The sequence below is a fragment of the Blennius ocellaris genome (assembly GCF_963422515.1).
Source record: "Blennius ocellaris genome assembly, chromosome: 20".
In the NCBI taxonomy this organism is placed as follows: Eukaryota; Metazoa; Chordata; class Actinopteri; order Blenniiformes; family Blenniidae; genus Blennius; species Blennius ocellaris.
In genome coordinates this window covers 14,021,241-14,036,106 of record NC_137669.1, presented here as the reverse complement: position 1 = coordinate 14,036,106, position 14,866 = coordinate 14,021,241, and the positions used below count along the sequence as shown (strand labels likewise).

Here is a 14,866-nt window from a genome sequence, read left to right as displayed (position 1 = left end):
CGGGAGTTTTTTCTGTCTTCCTTTAAACTGGCACAATGTGAGATGTACAGTAGCAATGGAGCGTTTAAGGTGGTTAATTGGTGACTAAGTTGTTTTTTTTTCTCCAAACAATACAATCTTAGTGGCACAAAACATCAGACATACTTCTTGCCTTCCTTGAATCCTTGCTTGAATAAATACACAAATGTGTACCGATAAATTAGCAAACTAGCAGATATTCATATTATTATTTAAAATGTGTAAATTTCTTCATACGTTTCACACCAAACTTGTAACCAAAAAGTTAAGTGAAGATTCAAAGGCTTGGATATAATTGTGTTTGAACACATCGCAATCGTCTATTCTTTTTTTTCTCTCTCTTTACTGTAACTTCCAGTTGTTTCTCATAGATGTCAAAACTTGTAAGGAGCCAATCTGAAGAATGAAAGTTGTAAAAATTTGATATTTGCATTTAAGATACCTGAAAAAATACAATAAAGTAAAGTTTAGAATGTTCTTATGACTATATTAAATTCTTAACCTGGAAGCTTGCTTTGTGCAACAGTGAGTTTTCTAATGTGTTATTTGTTACTTTCCAGCTGAAGAAAAAGTAAATAGCTTGTCATTTCTGAGTTTGAGAGGCTGAAAATACACCATATAAAAAGCAAAACACAAAAAAAGTAACATTCATTACGCTATTATTAAATGCGCTCCTCTAGGTGCAATACCTCATCTGGCCACAGGAGGGGGCTGAGAAGAAAACTCCTGCTGATGTCTGTATTTGCCTGCTGGATATTTCATGTGAGGGAGGAGGATCCTTTCTACGGTGGCCGAGAGGTGCGAAACAAAATTCCAACATGTGAAACACTTGAGATGTGAGACAAATTTACATTTTAGAAAACATTTTTACATTTCAGAAAACTAAATTACATTTCAGAAAACAAATTAACAAAATGCGAAACACTTGTACAAGTTTATAAAAAAATTTCACCCGGAAAGGGAGGAGCACAAGTCCGTTTTGCCTGTTTTGTTTAAGTGCCGATTAATGCGGTTTTGTGTACGTGTGTGATATTTCCCTATGTCCTTTACTTAATTCCTTGACAGATTGATGTGTGACGATTACTATTCATTTATTTATTGTTTTCCAAAATGTAAATTTTTCTCACATTTTGTAAAGGTGTTTTCACGTGTTATTTTGTTTTGCACCTCTCGGGCCACCGTACCTCACCGTACCTTGTTTTATTGATAAATAAAACATGCATACATTTCTCAGCTCAAAGAAAATCTACTACTATTATTATATGTCATTCTTTTCATTCAAGGTTGTAAATTAATCTTATAGACGTTAATTTTAAGTGTGTTCTGCATGAGTCAGGGATGTGGCTCACCGGATTGTGACGACATCATATGCAGGCTTGTTGAAGTAAGGAAGACAAAAAATAAACACGAAGGATCAAATCCAAGAATAAAGTGGCTTATTTTAGACAAAGCCAGGCTGACCACGTGTAACGGGGAGAAATACATCCTCGTGCTTGTGGTCAATGTAAAGACACCAATTAACCTCAGCTGGGAAGCAGAACTGGGTGAAGGTGCTGCAGCGCCCCCAGTTGGTGGAAGACCCGCATATCGACAACCGCTCCAGACAGGAAACCGTCCATTTCAGTGGACAATCGCTGGACAAACACACAATCTCTCTCTCTCACACACACACACACCCACGTGTCCTTAAAGCTTCAGACACACAACACTACAGTCAGGAATCAATATCAGTATTTTCAATAGGAGTAACTCCCGTGTCAATCTCGCCGTCACGAGCACAGCTGCTTTTATCGACCAACGCCTTGAGTGTCAGTGGACCTGCTCACTTCAGTCTGTGTATGTTTCTCACCTGATCATTATGCTCACTGACAAATATCACTATCTACTCAGACTCACTGGTTGGTTTTATACAGAGAGCATACTAATAATAGAATGTAATACGTACATATATGGATGAAACCAGCAGCATACACCTCCACTGAAATAGGATCTCATGGTATTTTCCTCGTGGTGTATGACTTGTTTGTTTTATTATTTCAACAACACACAGTGCAGTAAACAGTTCAATAATCCAATAAAAGACACCGTGACAGCAGTTAACAAAGAGCTGCCAAAAAAAAAAATCTTTATTCAGTTGGAACCGGACGTCTGCAGAATGTTCTAGTCACACAGGTCACTCTGGAGAAGGTCTAAACTGTACATCGACTCAAACAACAACAGCACCAGAACTTCTTTTTTTTTTTTTTTTGTCAGTAAACACCATTTACAACAAGAACGATGGCAGTTTTTTTTTTTTTTTTTTTTTTTTTACACACAAAGATAAGAAAAGAATAGAAGTTAACAGTCAGTGTGCATCTATTCTCCTTGTGAGAGAGAAACCATCTCATATTGATAGAATTCATCTGATAACATTGTGGAAAAGAAGATAAGAAACATGATTGGTGCAGTCGAGTTTACGAGTGGTGTAGAGACAGAGGACGTATTGCAGGTGCCACGTTTGTGTGTGTGTGTGCGTGTGTGTGTGTGCGTGTGTGTGTGTGTGTGTGTGTGTGTAAAGACTACACAGGGTGTGACACTGAATTTGAACTTTGTTTCAAATGTGCAGAAAGAAAGAACATTCAGTTCAGAAATGGCTTTGGGTTTGCGTGTGTGTGTGTGTGTGTGTGTGTGTGTGTAAATGCATCATGCATCAAACAACAGAACCTCTGAGTACATCCAGTTACTACTTGAGTTGGGTCTGATCATCTTGTTATGAGGTAATCGAGTGACTGGCAGTAACTGATTACTCTCATGTTTCTCAGGAAGCTTCATGTTGTACCCACACAGGAGTGTGGAGCATTAGCGTTAGCATTAGCATTAGCCCTGCAAGCCGTCGGCGAGTACAACACTGTCATAGCTTCACCAACATCTTGTTTACTGGAGGGGAAGCGCCTCATTACCCCGCTGCCGTCTGCCCACTTGTAGGTTGTTCTTTCAATGTATTTCAGAGACAGTTCAAGTGGAAACTAAAACATCCTCAGATACGGTTTTGAGTTTCAACAGACACACATAATCAACTTGTTGCTGCCACTAATTCAGAGCGTCTCTGGAGCGTCTCCTTCGGCCCCCCCGTTCAGCCTCGCAGCGAAGGAAAGCCTCGCCGTCTTTATCGGCCCGAGGTCACGGATTGAGCTTCCCTGCTTGTTTCTGCTCGTCCTCATCAATTATTGAGGCGGTCGGACTCCACTGACACACTGAACCTCCTCCGCCTGCCTCCTTTGTGCCTCCGCCTGCAGCTCAGACGGCGAGCTGGAGGAGCGGCGGCGCAGGGCAGACGCCAGGCGGCCTGGTGGAGGTGAAATCCCCTCAGCTGTGCATGCAGGCGTTTACGATGATGAATCACGCCGGCTGCTGGCAGCGGGGGGGTGGGGGGGGGGGGGGGGGGGCGGTGAGGTGCGGGTGGGGAGTTATTATGTTATGTCAATGTACTAGTTGATAATGTATGAGGTACGACAGCTGGCACATTGAAATGTGCAGTTATGGCTGCAGGAATGGCCTGATCAGACTTTATAGGGAGGGAGGTGTGTGTGTGTGTGTGTGTGTGTGTGTGTGTGTGTGTGTGTGTGTGTGTGTGTGCGTGAGTGTGTGCGCGTGTTGATCATACATACTCTCTCTCTCTCTCTCTCTCTCACACACACACACACATTCTAATGAAGCTTTTGTGCTCACTTCCCCAACACAAACACACAGGCTAATAGGAGGAGGTGTAAACGCTACATCGAGCAGATGGGCTGTACCTCAGGCGGCCTTTGGAAACACACGCACACGCACACGCACACGCACACGCACACACACACACACACACACACAGAGCCGAGCCTTTGGACCGGCGTCCTGCCAAGACAGGAGCGTCTTCCACCAGCGAGCTCTGCACACCGTCCCGGGACGAGTCCTGAAGCTACAGGGACATATGCTGAGCGGCGAGGGCGCACTCTGCCCCGACGACATGATCCGACTCGACGTGCTTTCACACCTTTCACTCGTAATGCGTCTACGTATATGTGTGTGTTAGGAGGAGTCTGTGTTGTGGAACACGTTCTGCACAAGCAGGACATGTTTAGGTTGCATATTGTGTCCTGATAGAGGCTGTTTGATGAACGACGCAGAGCCGCAGATACTGTCGGTTTTCTTTGTTGAGAAATTCCGAAAATTAACCAAAGACTTTTGAGAAACGCGTCGACTGGCCTTCTTGATGAGAGCTGGAGGAGACGATCAGTAATTTTTTCACATTTCAGTTTTTTCGAGATTAAAATGTCTGTTAATTCAATTCTTATCATTTAATCTGAGTTTTTTGTAATAAAGAGAAATTCTGATATGTACATTTCAATATAAGATGTTAAACAAGTATTAAAAAAAATCTTTTTCTTTCTTAAACATTTTAATTTTGCTTTGACCACAGTTTGATAAATGAATGTATTATAACCTTTTGCTTAAATCACTCTACCATTGTGGCGCGCAAACTTGATGTTTATTCTCTCAACGTTACCACAACTTTCCAAACCACATTTACCTTGTAATTTGAATTATTGTCAACATTTCAACTTTCCTTAATAAAAGAATACAACTTTTTAAATGGAAAATTTAATATTTTCCATTCTTATTCCTGATTAAGTTTTTGTTTTGCAAAAGCCAATTGAGAATGTTTTCCATATTTTTGGTTTAAATCCAACCAGTCATATTCTCCTGTGACTCTCAGCAAGTCAGCAAACGTGTGTCAGTTTTCACGACGTTCCTATTGCTTCCAAAATCAGCTTTCCTGAATGAGCAGAGACTGAACTGAAGGCTGAAACAGACCCGGTCATGCAGAGACGTCCTGGACAGAGCTGGAGAGGTGAAGATGTGTTGCATCTACCATTTAGTTTACGGTCTGGAAACACATTTTCAAACATTTACATTTAGGGGCTTCAAAAGGATAGAAAATGCCAACATACTGCGGCGGCTAGATCAGGGTGAGAGAGCAGCCAGGGCCAAACTGTGGACTCTTGATCGCCACACGAATAATAAAACTTGGATAAAATAGTTAAAGTACAAGAATAGATAGATGGAGATTTTACAGTTGGAATGTGCCCACATATGGATGTTTCATTAAAACGTGTTCTGAATTCACGTTGAACAGCTCAGGATATAAATGGCACTTGGCTGCGACTTATCAAAGCGTTCGCGGAAAAACCCACAGCTGCCAATTTACAATTTAAAGGTGCAGGATGTGATATATTTTAATCTAAAACTTTCAGACTAATAAAAATAAACCCCGTCCACTCTTGTGATTGCGAGTCTGTTATCAGTCCAATCAGAAAATGATTTACTTGGGAAAAACAAGCTGCCAAAACTGACAGGAATACAAATGAGCGGGACGAGACACAGTGGTGACTCACTTCTGCCCCCAAATGGACAGAAGTGGTATTACCTCAGTTTTACATGAAGCACCTTTAAAGCAAAGCAGCCGTTTGCAGCTGGACTATAAACAATGTTCTTTCCACTCATGAGTTCTATCCAGATTAAACTTGTGAGAATGCCGTCCCCCCCCCCCCGTCATGGCCGCCACAGCACAGATAGAGCACATTTACATCACGGCATGTATCCCATATTTTTCCTTAATTGCATGCACATGCAGTTTTAAAAAATACATTTAAACCAGAGCAGTGTATAGATACGGTTTGAAAAAAAGTGTAAAAATCCAGTGCGACAGTCGTTGAGTTCTTGAGGTCTACATGATTGTAATCGGATGGAACAGCAAGCGAGGTGATTCACTTCAGAATGGAGGGAGAGTCTCTGCGTTGCATATTTAGGCTCCAGCGGAAGGAGCGGGAGGCACAAACACCCTCAGACCGTGAACTCAGCTCGGTTGTGAATCTTCATCCAATTAATACTCCTCAATGATTAAATCCAATAATAGAACTCGGGCTGATTTTTTTTTTTTTTTTTTTGTTCACGTATTTTCTCCTGTTAGAGCAGATGAATGTTGCACCCAGGCTTCACACACAAAGCAGGTGACGCCTCTATCGGGAGCGTGTGGTGACCACTTAGCGGCTCCACGCTAAAAATGGATCACGTCGCTGTCTGTTCCCTCGCGCTGCTTGCTGAACGAGGCTTCCTTGAGTTCCCAAACATTTTCTGAGTTTGCACCACAACAGCGATTCTTCACGTCGACATACGGTTATCTACAAGCCCTTGTATAGGAAGGGAGGGGGGGAGAGAGAGAGAGAGAGAGAGAGAGAGAGAGAGAGAGACAGAGAGAAAAGAGAGAGAGAGAGATGTTTGGGAAAACAAAGAAAATGAAACATTTCAGACAAAAAGAAAACCACATTGAAATACCGCATCATCATGAGCTTGGATCAAATTATTATTATTTTTTTTACAAGTTACAGCAAAGAGTACAAAAGTCACTATCGATCTTGCAACGTCTTTTCGGGAACCAGGAAAAAGGGGCCAAAAGGGCCGCCGTACGCAGCTCACGGGACACGTCTTCGCATCACAAATCTCTTGAATGATGCGCACAGAAAGCAGAACTCGGACTAGCCAGCACCGGAGACATTCCTCCACGGTCGCTGTGGGCCTGCATATCACAGCAACACACCTCCAGAGCTCCTGCAGCCAGAAGCTCTGCGCTCGTCAAGGCACATTCACATGATCCTCCTCCAGATCACTGCGAGGAGGGCGAAGCAGCTGCCAGAAACACCGACGGAGCTCGCTCTCTTCGAATCAGCGATCGTCAGGAGAGACCCCGCCCGCCGGCGTTTGCAGAAGCTATTTCGCCCTCTGTTCCACCCTCCTCCTCCTCATTCACATTCCTGAATGAATGAAGGCCCGATGGAGGGGCCTCCTCCTACCCCTCCCCGCCACAGGCCGGCGCTGAGGCTGCGTGAACCACGTAAAAAAAAAACAAATGCAGCCGCGTAAAACGCGCCGCTCGGCGAGGCCCGTCCACCTCTCTGACCTGTGACCCCCGCACGGCGCCGCCTGCTGCCCGTCTGCATGCAGAGTACAGGAACGGGCTGTTTGCAGGGAACCTTGGGGGGCAGAAAACAGCCTCCCCCACCCCCCCCACTCCCTCCGAGAGGCATCTGCTCACATGTTCCATCACCTGCTGGAAGCTGGTAACAAGCACAAGGGGGGGTGGGGGTGGGGTGAGCCTCCCGACTAAAGGCACAACCCGTCACTTCTATTTAAAACTCGCGACCAAAAAAGCAGAACTCGGCAGGAAGTTCATTAAAGTTGTGGGTTAACACATCGATATAATGATTAGCTTTAGCTTGGATATGCTGCACTGTAGCTTATTCTGTATATACTGTAGGATATATTGTCCTGTACACGGATGATATAAGGGATATTAAGTATCAGCATCTTGCCACAAACAAGTGTTGTCATGTATGAAATACTGACCTCACAAAGGATCAGGTACATAAAGCAGGCGTTCCTTATAAAACTGTCCACACATGAACTGCTGTTAAAGCCTTCGCTGCTTGGTAACTACGCTGGACTGCACACACACGTGTGTGTGTGTGTGTGTGTGTGTGCATGTACCAGGGCACACACACACCTATTGGGAGGGCCCCTCGTAACTCACAAGAGTTGATTTTATTATCATCCATAAGCAGAATAATGCTATCTTGTTTTATTCAGCATATAAATCACAGCTGAAAGCTCAGCCCTTTAATAGGCAGCGGCAGCGTGAACACACCAGAGAACAAAAGCCGGACCAGCCGCTGCGGCTCAGTTTGAATAACAACAACAACAAAAAAAAAGAAGTCCTCATAAGTATTCATATCACTCTCTCCACCGCGACAAGACCGCCTATCGTGGGCCTTTGATGCCACAGTTTTAATTCCGCTGTGCGAACACATGTTTATAATAGCAGGGCCTTTCTGGAGCCCATTGTTTTGCCGCTCGCTGCCTCCGGGAGCCAGAGATCGGTTTAATATGGAGAAGTTACGCCATCCGATCAGGAGGACGGGGCCATATGGCACGTTTGGCATCGTTTAGCCGTCACTTTTCTGAGTCAAGTGATGAGCTTTAGTCTGCCAGGATCGCCCAAAAGGAAGTGAATTAACAGACACAATAAACGTGTGGACATCTGATCGTTAACAGCTCCAAAACATGCAAATATCTGTCAAATCAAAGGGGGGTTATCTTTAATCTGTGCCCCATTTTGACCCAAAAATCTATAGGAAAAAAAAGTACAGAGATGCCAAAGATAATAATATTTGGATTTGATTTGTTGGTAATTTGAGTATAACTTGGAGTGTAATGAGAGTACGATCACAGTAATCAGTCCACTGAGGACATTGTAAAGAGGGTTCGGAGGACAAGAAATAGTAAATAAATTACAAATTCTTAGCGCGGCGGGTCAATGAGGATGATTGAAGAGATGATAATCATAGCCTGGTGGCGCAGATTGATTTAAAACTCTCTGCAGAGTGAGTTCATTAGTTTACAGTTAACTAGAGAACAAAATGTAATAGTCACACCAACCCGCTGACGAAGCCAGAGCTTCATAATAAAATTATTTTGTTGTCTGCAGTGAATTAAAGTACCTCGGTGCTCACATATATAACCTTGCATTTTCTATAAAACTAAAGGATAAAGTATTCTGCAGGTATAGAGTATTTGTGTTTGGCTCTCGCCAGAAACGAGGAGGCAGTTTTCAGTGGGAGTCACCAAAATAAAAGCACTGAAACTCAATGACGAAGCAATGAGGAAGAGATAGAGGAAAAAGAAGAAGAAGAGGCGGGGTTTTTAGGATGATCCGCTCACTAACTCGTGTCCGGACACTTGGTAGACTTGAGGCAGGGTGTTTTTTATTTTCATGTTCTACAGCAATAACATGGTGTACAAAATGGAGTAAATATGATCAGAGGACAGACTGTAGAGGTACATAGCACCACTATTCCTCCCCCTCCCCAGGACCCCGGCGAGGCCCTCAGCACCCAAAACGGACGGTAAAGCGAAGATGGGCCTGGTACCGGGCGTCTCTGAGAGCACCTTCGCGCTTAAGGCCTTCTTTGTGCCGCGGGGCAGTGGACGGGACCGAGGTGGTGTCAGTGCGGCGGTGCGGGACGGGACGGGACGGGCCACAGTCCAGAAACAAACCCCAGGGTCCTCGCTGGAGGAACGTGGCAGCAGATACCTGTCGGAGTAGCTCTGATTAGCTCTTAAGAGGACGGAGTGAGATTAGCTTTATGACCCAATCTCGTTCATGGAAAAAAACAACACGGACTTTCCATCCGGAGAGGACTAGCTGCCTGTAAATGTTGCCACTTCAATGATGCGGACTTAAGCACCTGGGAACGGTTTTGGGATTTGCACCTGGACTGGGACCTCGACCTCTCGTTGGGGGGGGGGAACGGTCCAAACACGACATGAAGCACCACAGACATGGAGGACGGGAGGTGGGCGGAGACAAACGAACGGAAACACACCGGGCGCATCCAACCCCCCCCCCCCCCCCCCCGTCTGAACCTCGGCCGGCGTCTCGACCGGCACCCGACCCGACGGGGGGGGGGGGGAAGAAACGCCACAGGCCGTTTGGAGGAAGCTCTGCAGCTTTCCCCCCCCCCTGGGGGAGGAGCCACGGCGACGCTCGGGGGCATCTCGCTTTAGAAGCTTCCCGCGCGCCCGCCGCCCCGGGGCTCCTTCACGTTCACCGGCCCCACGCGCTCACTGAGATGTCAATCAAACTAATTGCAGGCGGCCTCTCCAATAACCACGAGGGAGTGGAGAATTGGAAATAAGATAAAGGTTTTTAATCAGCGCTGGGGTTTCCCTCCCCTCCCCCTTCCCCCTCCCGACCCCGGAGCGGCGCCGTCAGCCAGGAGCGGGACGTGAAGAAGCTGGAGGCGGGTGCATGCGGGTCACACTCAATTAAATACAGCATAACAAGCTTAGTGTGTGATGAAGGTTCCGCTGGGTTTCCCCTCCTACAGTAGCCACAAACAATCTTCCTTCAGCAGAACATGAAAACAAAATCCATGAAAAGTATATATTCATATATTTATATGTGGAAAAATAAAAACATGCCAGATCAAGTGTCTTCTTTTCTTTTTTTCTCTGCTTTGATTTTTTAAATGGTTTTCTTTTCCTTTTACTTATATAGGCGTGTCTTTTCTTAAACAATAATGTGTTCACATGATACAATGGCAAATCAGCTCGGAGACTACTGAAACATCGATGCAATAGACACAGAAGAAGCACAAAGATCTTTTAAAGAGTGACGTTAAGGCTAGCCCTACACTCGAAACAAGAGGAGCCCCGCAGGTCCAGCACTACATCATTTCCTCGCACTCAAACCTGCCGGGCTCGTAAGGTGGCAGATGTAACGACCCAGGTATCGGTCATCAAAAATTTTTTTTTAAATAAAAGAAGCTTAGAGCGAGTACATGGACTACATATATACATGAAGAAACAAAACAAAACAAAAATACACTAAATCAAAAGAGCTTAAGAGAGCTGCGACTTTCATGTGTATTGAAACGGGCGGATGTGTGAGTTTATCAGCTGGTGTTGGTTTGGGATCGGTGTGATCGTGTGTGTGTGTGTGTGTGTGTGTGTTTGTTTGAACAAAGGTCACAAAGAGCAGAGGGACACAAAGCAGGAACAAACGGAGCGTGTTGTTGGGGTCGACACATTTTGTCCCGATCACTTTTCGTCCACTTGACATTGAAATAAAACAGGGTGACAAAAGAAGTGGTCCACATTTTGTAAACAATTTGTGATCTTGTTTCCCCGACATTTGAGCCAACGAAGACGCTGAACTTCAGATGAGGACACAGATAAATAAATCTTTAAAAAAAATGTTTTTTTTTAACCTGTTTCCTCTCTTGTATCAGTAACAAAGTTAAATGCTCATCAACGAAAGGCAGCGTCCATGTGGTGTTTTCTTCCGTCAGAAATAAGCTCGGTGGAGCTTCGTCATGATCCCCGGTGTCCCCCGAAATCACACCCAAACTTCAAACAATGAACATACAACGTGATGTGGGGGGGGACAAATAAGTGCTTTTCCCACTTCCTGTGATGGATGAAGAGCCGACCGGGAAGAAACCACGACATGGACCGCCACGAGAATGTGACTCAGAATTTGCCGAGTGTGCGGATCTCATCAAGTGCTTACAACTTTTATTTTTTTTCCCCCCAGTTGAGTCTCGACTGACAAAAAAAAAAAAAAAAAAGGAGAGGACGCAGTAACTTTCTAAAAACAAACCCAACAGTACCGAGTACTCCGTTACACACACATACAGTGAAAGTGCCTCACTTTTGGTTTTTAATTATTTGATTTTTTTTTTTTTGCCCTCCTCCTTTGGTTAATAGATTATTAAGATGCACCTTTTTTGGCGCGCATGTAAACACAAAGTCGTTTTTTTTTTTTTTCCCTTTGGGAAAGTGTAAAAGTTGGAGGAGGAGGAGGGCAAGTTGTCTCTCTGTATGTGGTGAGAGATGTTGATCTTTTTATGGCGTCACATGCGGGGTTGACGTCCGGCGCTGTCAGGAAGGTCGTTTAACACACTCTGGTTAGTTGGGGCAGGTAAACAGTCTTGGTTTCACCAAATAAAAGAAAAGAAAACAAAAAAGAGAGAGAGAGAGAGAGAGAGAGAGAGAGAGAGAGGAAATAACTACATCAACATTACAACAACATTAAACATGGCACCTTAACAAAAACCCAAAACATGAAAGAATAAGATGAAAGAGTTTTTGGTTGGAAACTTGTCACATGTGATGAAAGAGAGAATTTGTCGAGATAGTGCTGCATACGGTTTGACCCCAAGTTGAAGCTGCTGGTTTTTGCTTTCTTAAGAATCGTCATCCCTGATAAAAAAAACAAACAAAGAAAATGAATCGACTGCTTTGATTGTGTGGTTTTGTGTGGATTTCTCATGTGGTAAAATATGGTCCACCTGCTTTCCCTGACTGTAAATAGTATCATCATCATCTTCTTCTTTCTTTTTTTTTTCTCTTTTTGCATTGATCATTCACCTCTATATTTCTTCCGGCCTTGAGAAGCAGCCCCGCTGTCCTACATTCCACCGGGGGCCGTCGGAGGAGCGGTGAGCGACCAGGAGGTCGCCGTGACGTCGGTGACAACAAAGATCACCTCCAGAAAAGTCCAGAAGCCAAATGAAAACGAATGAACACACCGATGGAAGAACAAAAAGAGAGTTTCACCTCAGTGCTTTTAGTTTTTTTTTTCCCCCCAAAATAGTTCAGCCAAGAGGTTTGTTCTTCTTTTGGATAAAAAAAGTTAATTTTTTTTTGTTTAAATCTGTTGACAAAACACACAAAAAAAAGCTTTTGGCCTTTTTTTTTTTTTTCCTTTTCTTCAAAACCCTTTCTTTGACTAGACTTTCAGTTGAAAAACCAGAGCTGTACAAAACATAGAAAGATGCAACACTGAACTCAACGTTTAAAAAACAAAACTGCAGAAATCTTTAGATCAAATTTTTTTTTACACTGTTTAGCTGCACTGGGGTTTCCCCAAAAATTGGGAATGAGGGGAATGGCGAGGCAATACTGGGAATCCTGGACTGGAGACTCTGCTGTCCTTCAGCTGCTTCCACATCTGGAATGGTTTCATGGAGACTTGGAAGGGGGGGGGGGGGGGGGGGGGGTCAGTGGGCGGGGTCAGGAACAGGGACTGGGCCAGTTTGGTGGACAGTTGCGATTTTGAGCTGGGACAAAAAAAAAAAAGAAAGAAAGAAAAGAAAATTGCATGCAAAACGATTCCCCGTCCCACTTTCTTGGGTGAAAAAAAAACAAAAAACAAAAAAAACAACCAAAAACTTCAGTGGCTCCTGAAGCGGCGACCGTCGCACTCCGATCAGTCGGTGAATCTCTGGCAGGCTTTTTTCCAGCGGCAGGCGGTGCACCACATGTCGCGGTTCTCCATCCCGTACACCTTGCGGCACTTCTTCCCCTCGCCGCGCACCTTCCGACTGCAGAGATGGAGGAACACGGGTGAAGCACTCACACTCCAGAAGAGACGGTGGATATTATGTAAATGTAAACGTGATCATGGCTGTTGGAGTTAAACCTCCACCTTTGAGTCCCACTTTGGGATGATACCAGCCACATAAAAACTGTAACAAAATGACAATTGTTTTTTTTTTTTTGCATGACATGGTAAAATAATCTTACTTTGAACAAAAATAGGCAAAGATTGGGAATGTATGTGGACATCTGATACACACTTTGTGCTGCAGCACCAATTCTCCAGCTCTAATTTGACAGCACCACAGAAAACAGGGGGGGGGGGGGGTTTCCGGCTCTAGCAGGCAAATTAGTGCCAGATTTGGGCTGAATAATCATGACTTGTGTCGATTTGAAAGGCTGATTCAAGAAAGGCGATATTCCATTTTTGATGTTTCTCCACAGGAGGTAATGTTGATTCAGCAAAGATGCTAATTCAAGTGGGAAATTATATCAGACGCGCTGGCCTAAATACATGTTGCATCTTGGTGAGGAAAAAAAAAAAGATGAAAGAATAAAGCCTTTGATTAAAGCTAACAAGTGCGTATTAGATAAGACGCAGTGAGCAGTGTGGGGGGGGGGGGGGGGGGCTGGTACCTGAGGGCAGTGGTGGCTCTGGGAGGGGACGAGAGCACAGCGATGGTCTGAGAACGTTGTTCACCGAATCCCTGGCTTTTACTGGGAGACACCTGCGGAGAGAGGACAGAGCTGTGAGCCTGGAAATACACATCATTATGTACATGAATATATAGATTTCTATAGGCGCCCCCGGTATTTACTGTGGTTCCGGTGAAAGTGACAGGGGGCGACTGCCAGGAGATGCTGAAACTGGAGCTGTTGGTGGGAGTGAAGCTGGTGCAGGCGGAGCCAACCAAGTTACTGCCGTTGGACGGGATCGACACTGGAGCCGTGGCCTGGAGGAGGAGGAAGAGGAGGAGGACGAGGAGGAGGAGGAAGGTGGGATTTATTTCTGCTCCTATCAAAATGAATGAAGGTGGCAAGAAGGCATGCAACTAATTCCATCCATACAGACATAATAACTTAAAAAGTCACGTTGAAAGTATTTTTTCTCCATTGCTTTCATTTGGAACTGCTTGCTTTTATTCTTTTTTTTTTTTTAAACATTTATTTATTTTTTTAATCAGAGCTGCTCCGGAAAAGAGCTAAAAGTGCCGACGATGACGTCATCATGCTGCAGTTTTGACAAACCGTTAGCACAGCTGCTAATGGCACTGGAGGAACACAGGTCAGGTCACAAGGTCGTTCATTAGCGAGCGTCACCATCGCGACGGGGGACCTTGATAGCGCCGTGCGAGCGAGCGTGTGTGCAGGGCTCTCACTCACTACCTGGTAGGCGTGGTCCGTGTGGATGAGGTAGAGAGCGCTGGGTGCGGAGCGGCTGAGCGGCGTGGTGCCGCCAGCATGAGGCTCCTTGGTGTTCGCCGGCTGCTGGGGCCTGTGGGAGTCCGGCAGCTGGCCGAGGGCCGGGAGGGGAGAGGGGGGAGGCGGCGGAGGGGAGAGCACAGAGGGCGACACGGGAGACAGGCTACTCAGCCCCTCGGCCACCGAGTCCGTGTTGAGTTTGATCTCCGTGTAGTAGAAGTCCTCCTCGCCGTCGCTGCAGTCCGAGTCACAGTTACGCCTGGCGGACGCGTGAGGAGAGAGAGAGAGACGGTGAGGCGAGACGGCCTGAGCGTGAAAATCACACGGACGCACGACCTTTCTGGAAACAAATAAATAAGTAAATCAAGTGATTGCATGTTGTGATGCAGAGCGTGCCAATGCAATCACCCGCGACCCCTGCATATCATGGTCAATATCCACTTAAATGTCAGAATGAACGTGCAAATCA

General features: G+C 45.2%; 1 protein-coding gene across 1 annotated transcript in view; it reads right to left on the bottom strand.

Moving 5' to 3' along the window:
- Window positions 1–10,028: 10,028 nt before the first annotated feature.
- znf704 (zinc finger protein 704) overlaps window positions 10,029–14,866 on the bottom strand; it is a 46,033-nt gene continuing 41,195 nt past the window's right edge. Inside the window, exons 6-9 of the mRNA XM_080516241.1 lie at window positions 14,362–14,656; window positions 13,794–13,928; window positions 13,612–13,703; window positions 10,029–12,980 (exon numbers count right to left, since the gene is read on the bottom strand). Coding sequence (XP_080372367.1) covers window positions 12,866–12,980; window positions 13,612–13,703; window positions 13,794–13,928; window positions 14,362–14,656 — 637 coding nt within the window. The 3' untranslated portion in view covers window positions 10,029–12,865. The remainder of the gene's footprint in view (window positions 12,981–13,611; window positions 13,704–13,793; window positions 13,929–14,361; window positions 14,657–14,866) is intronic.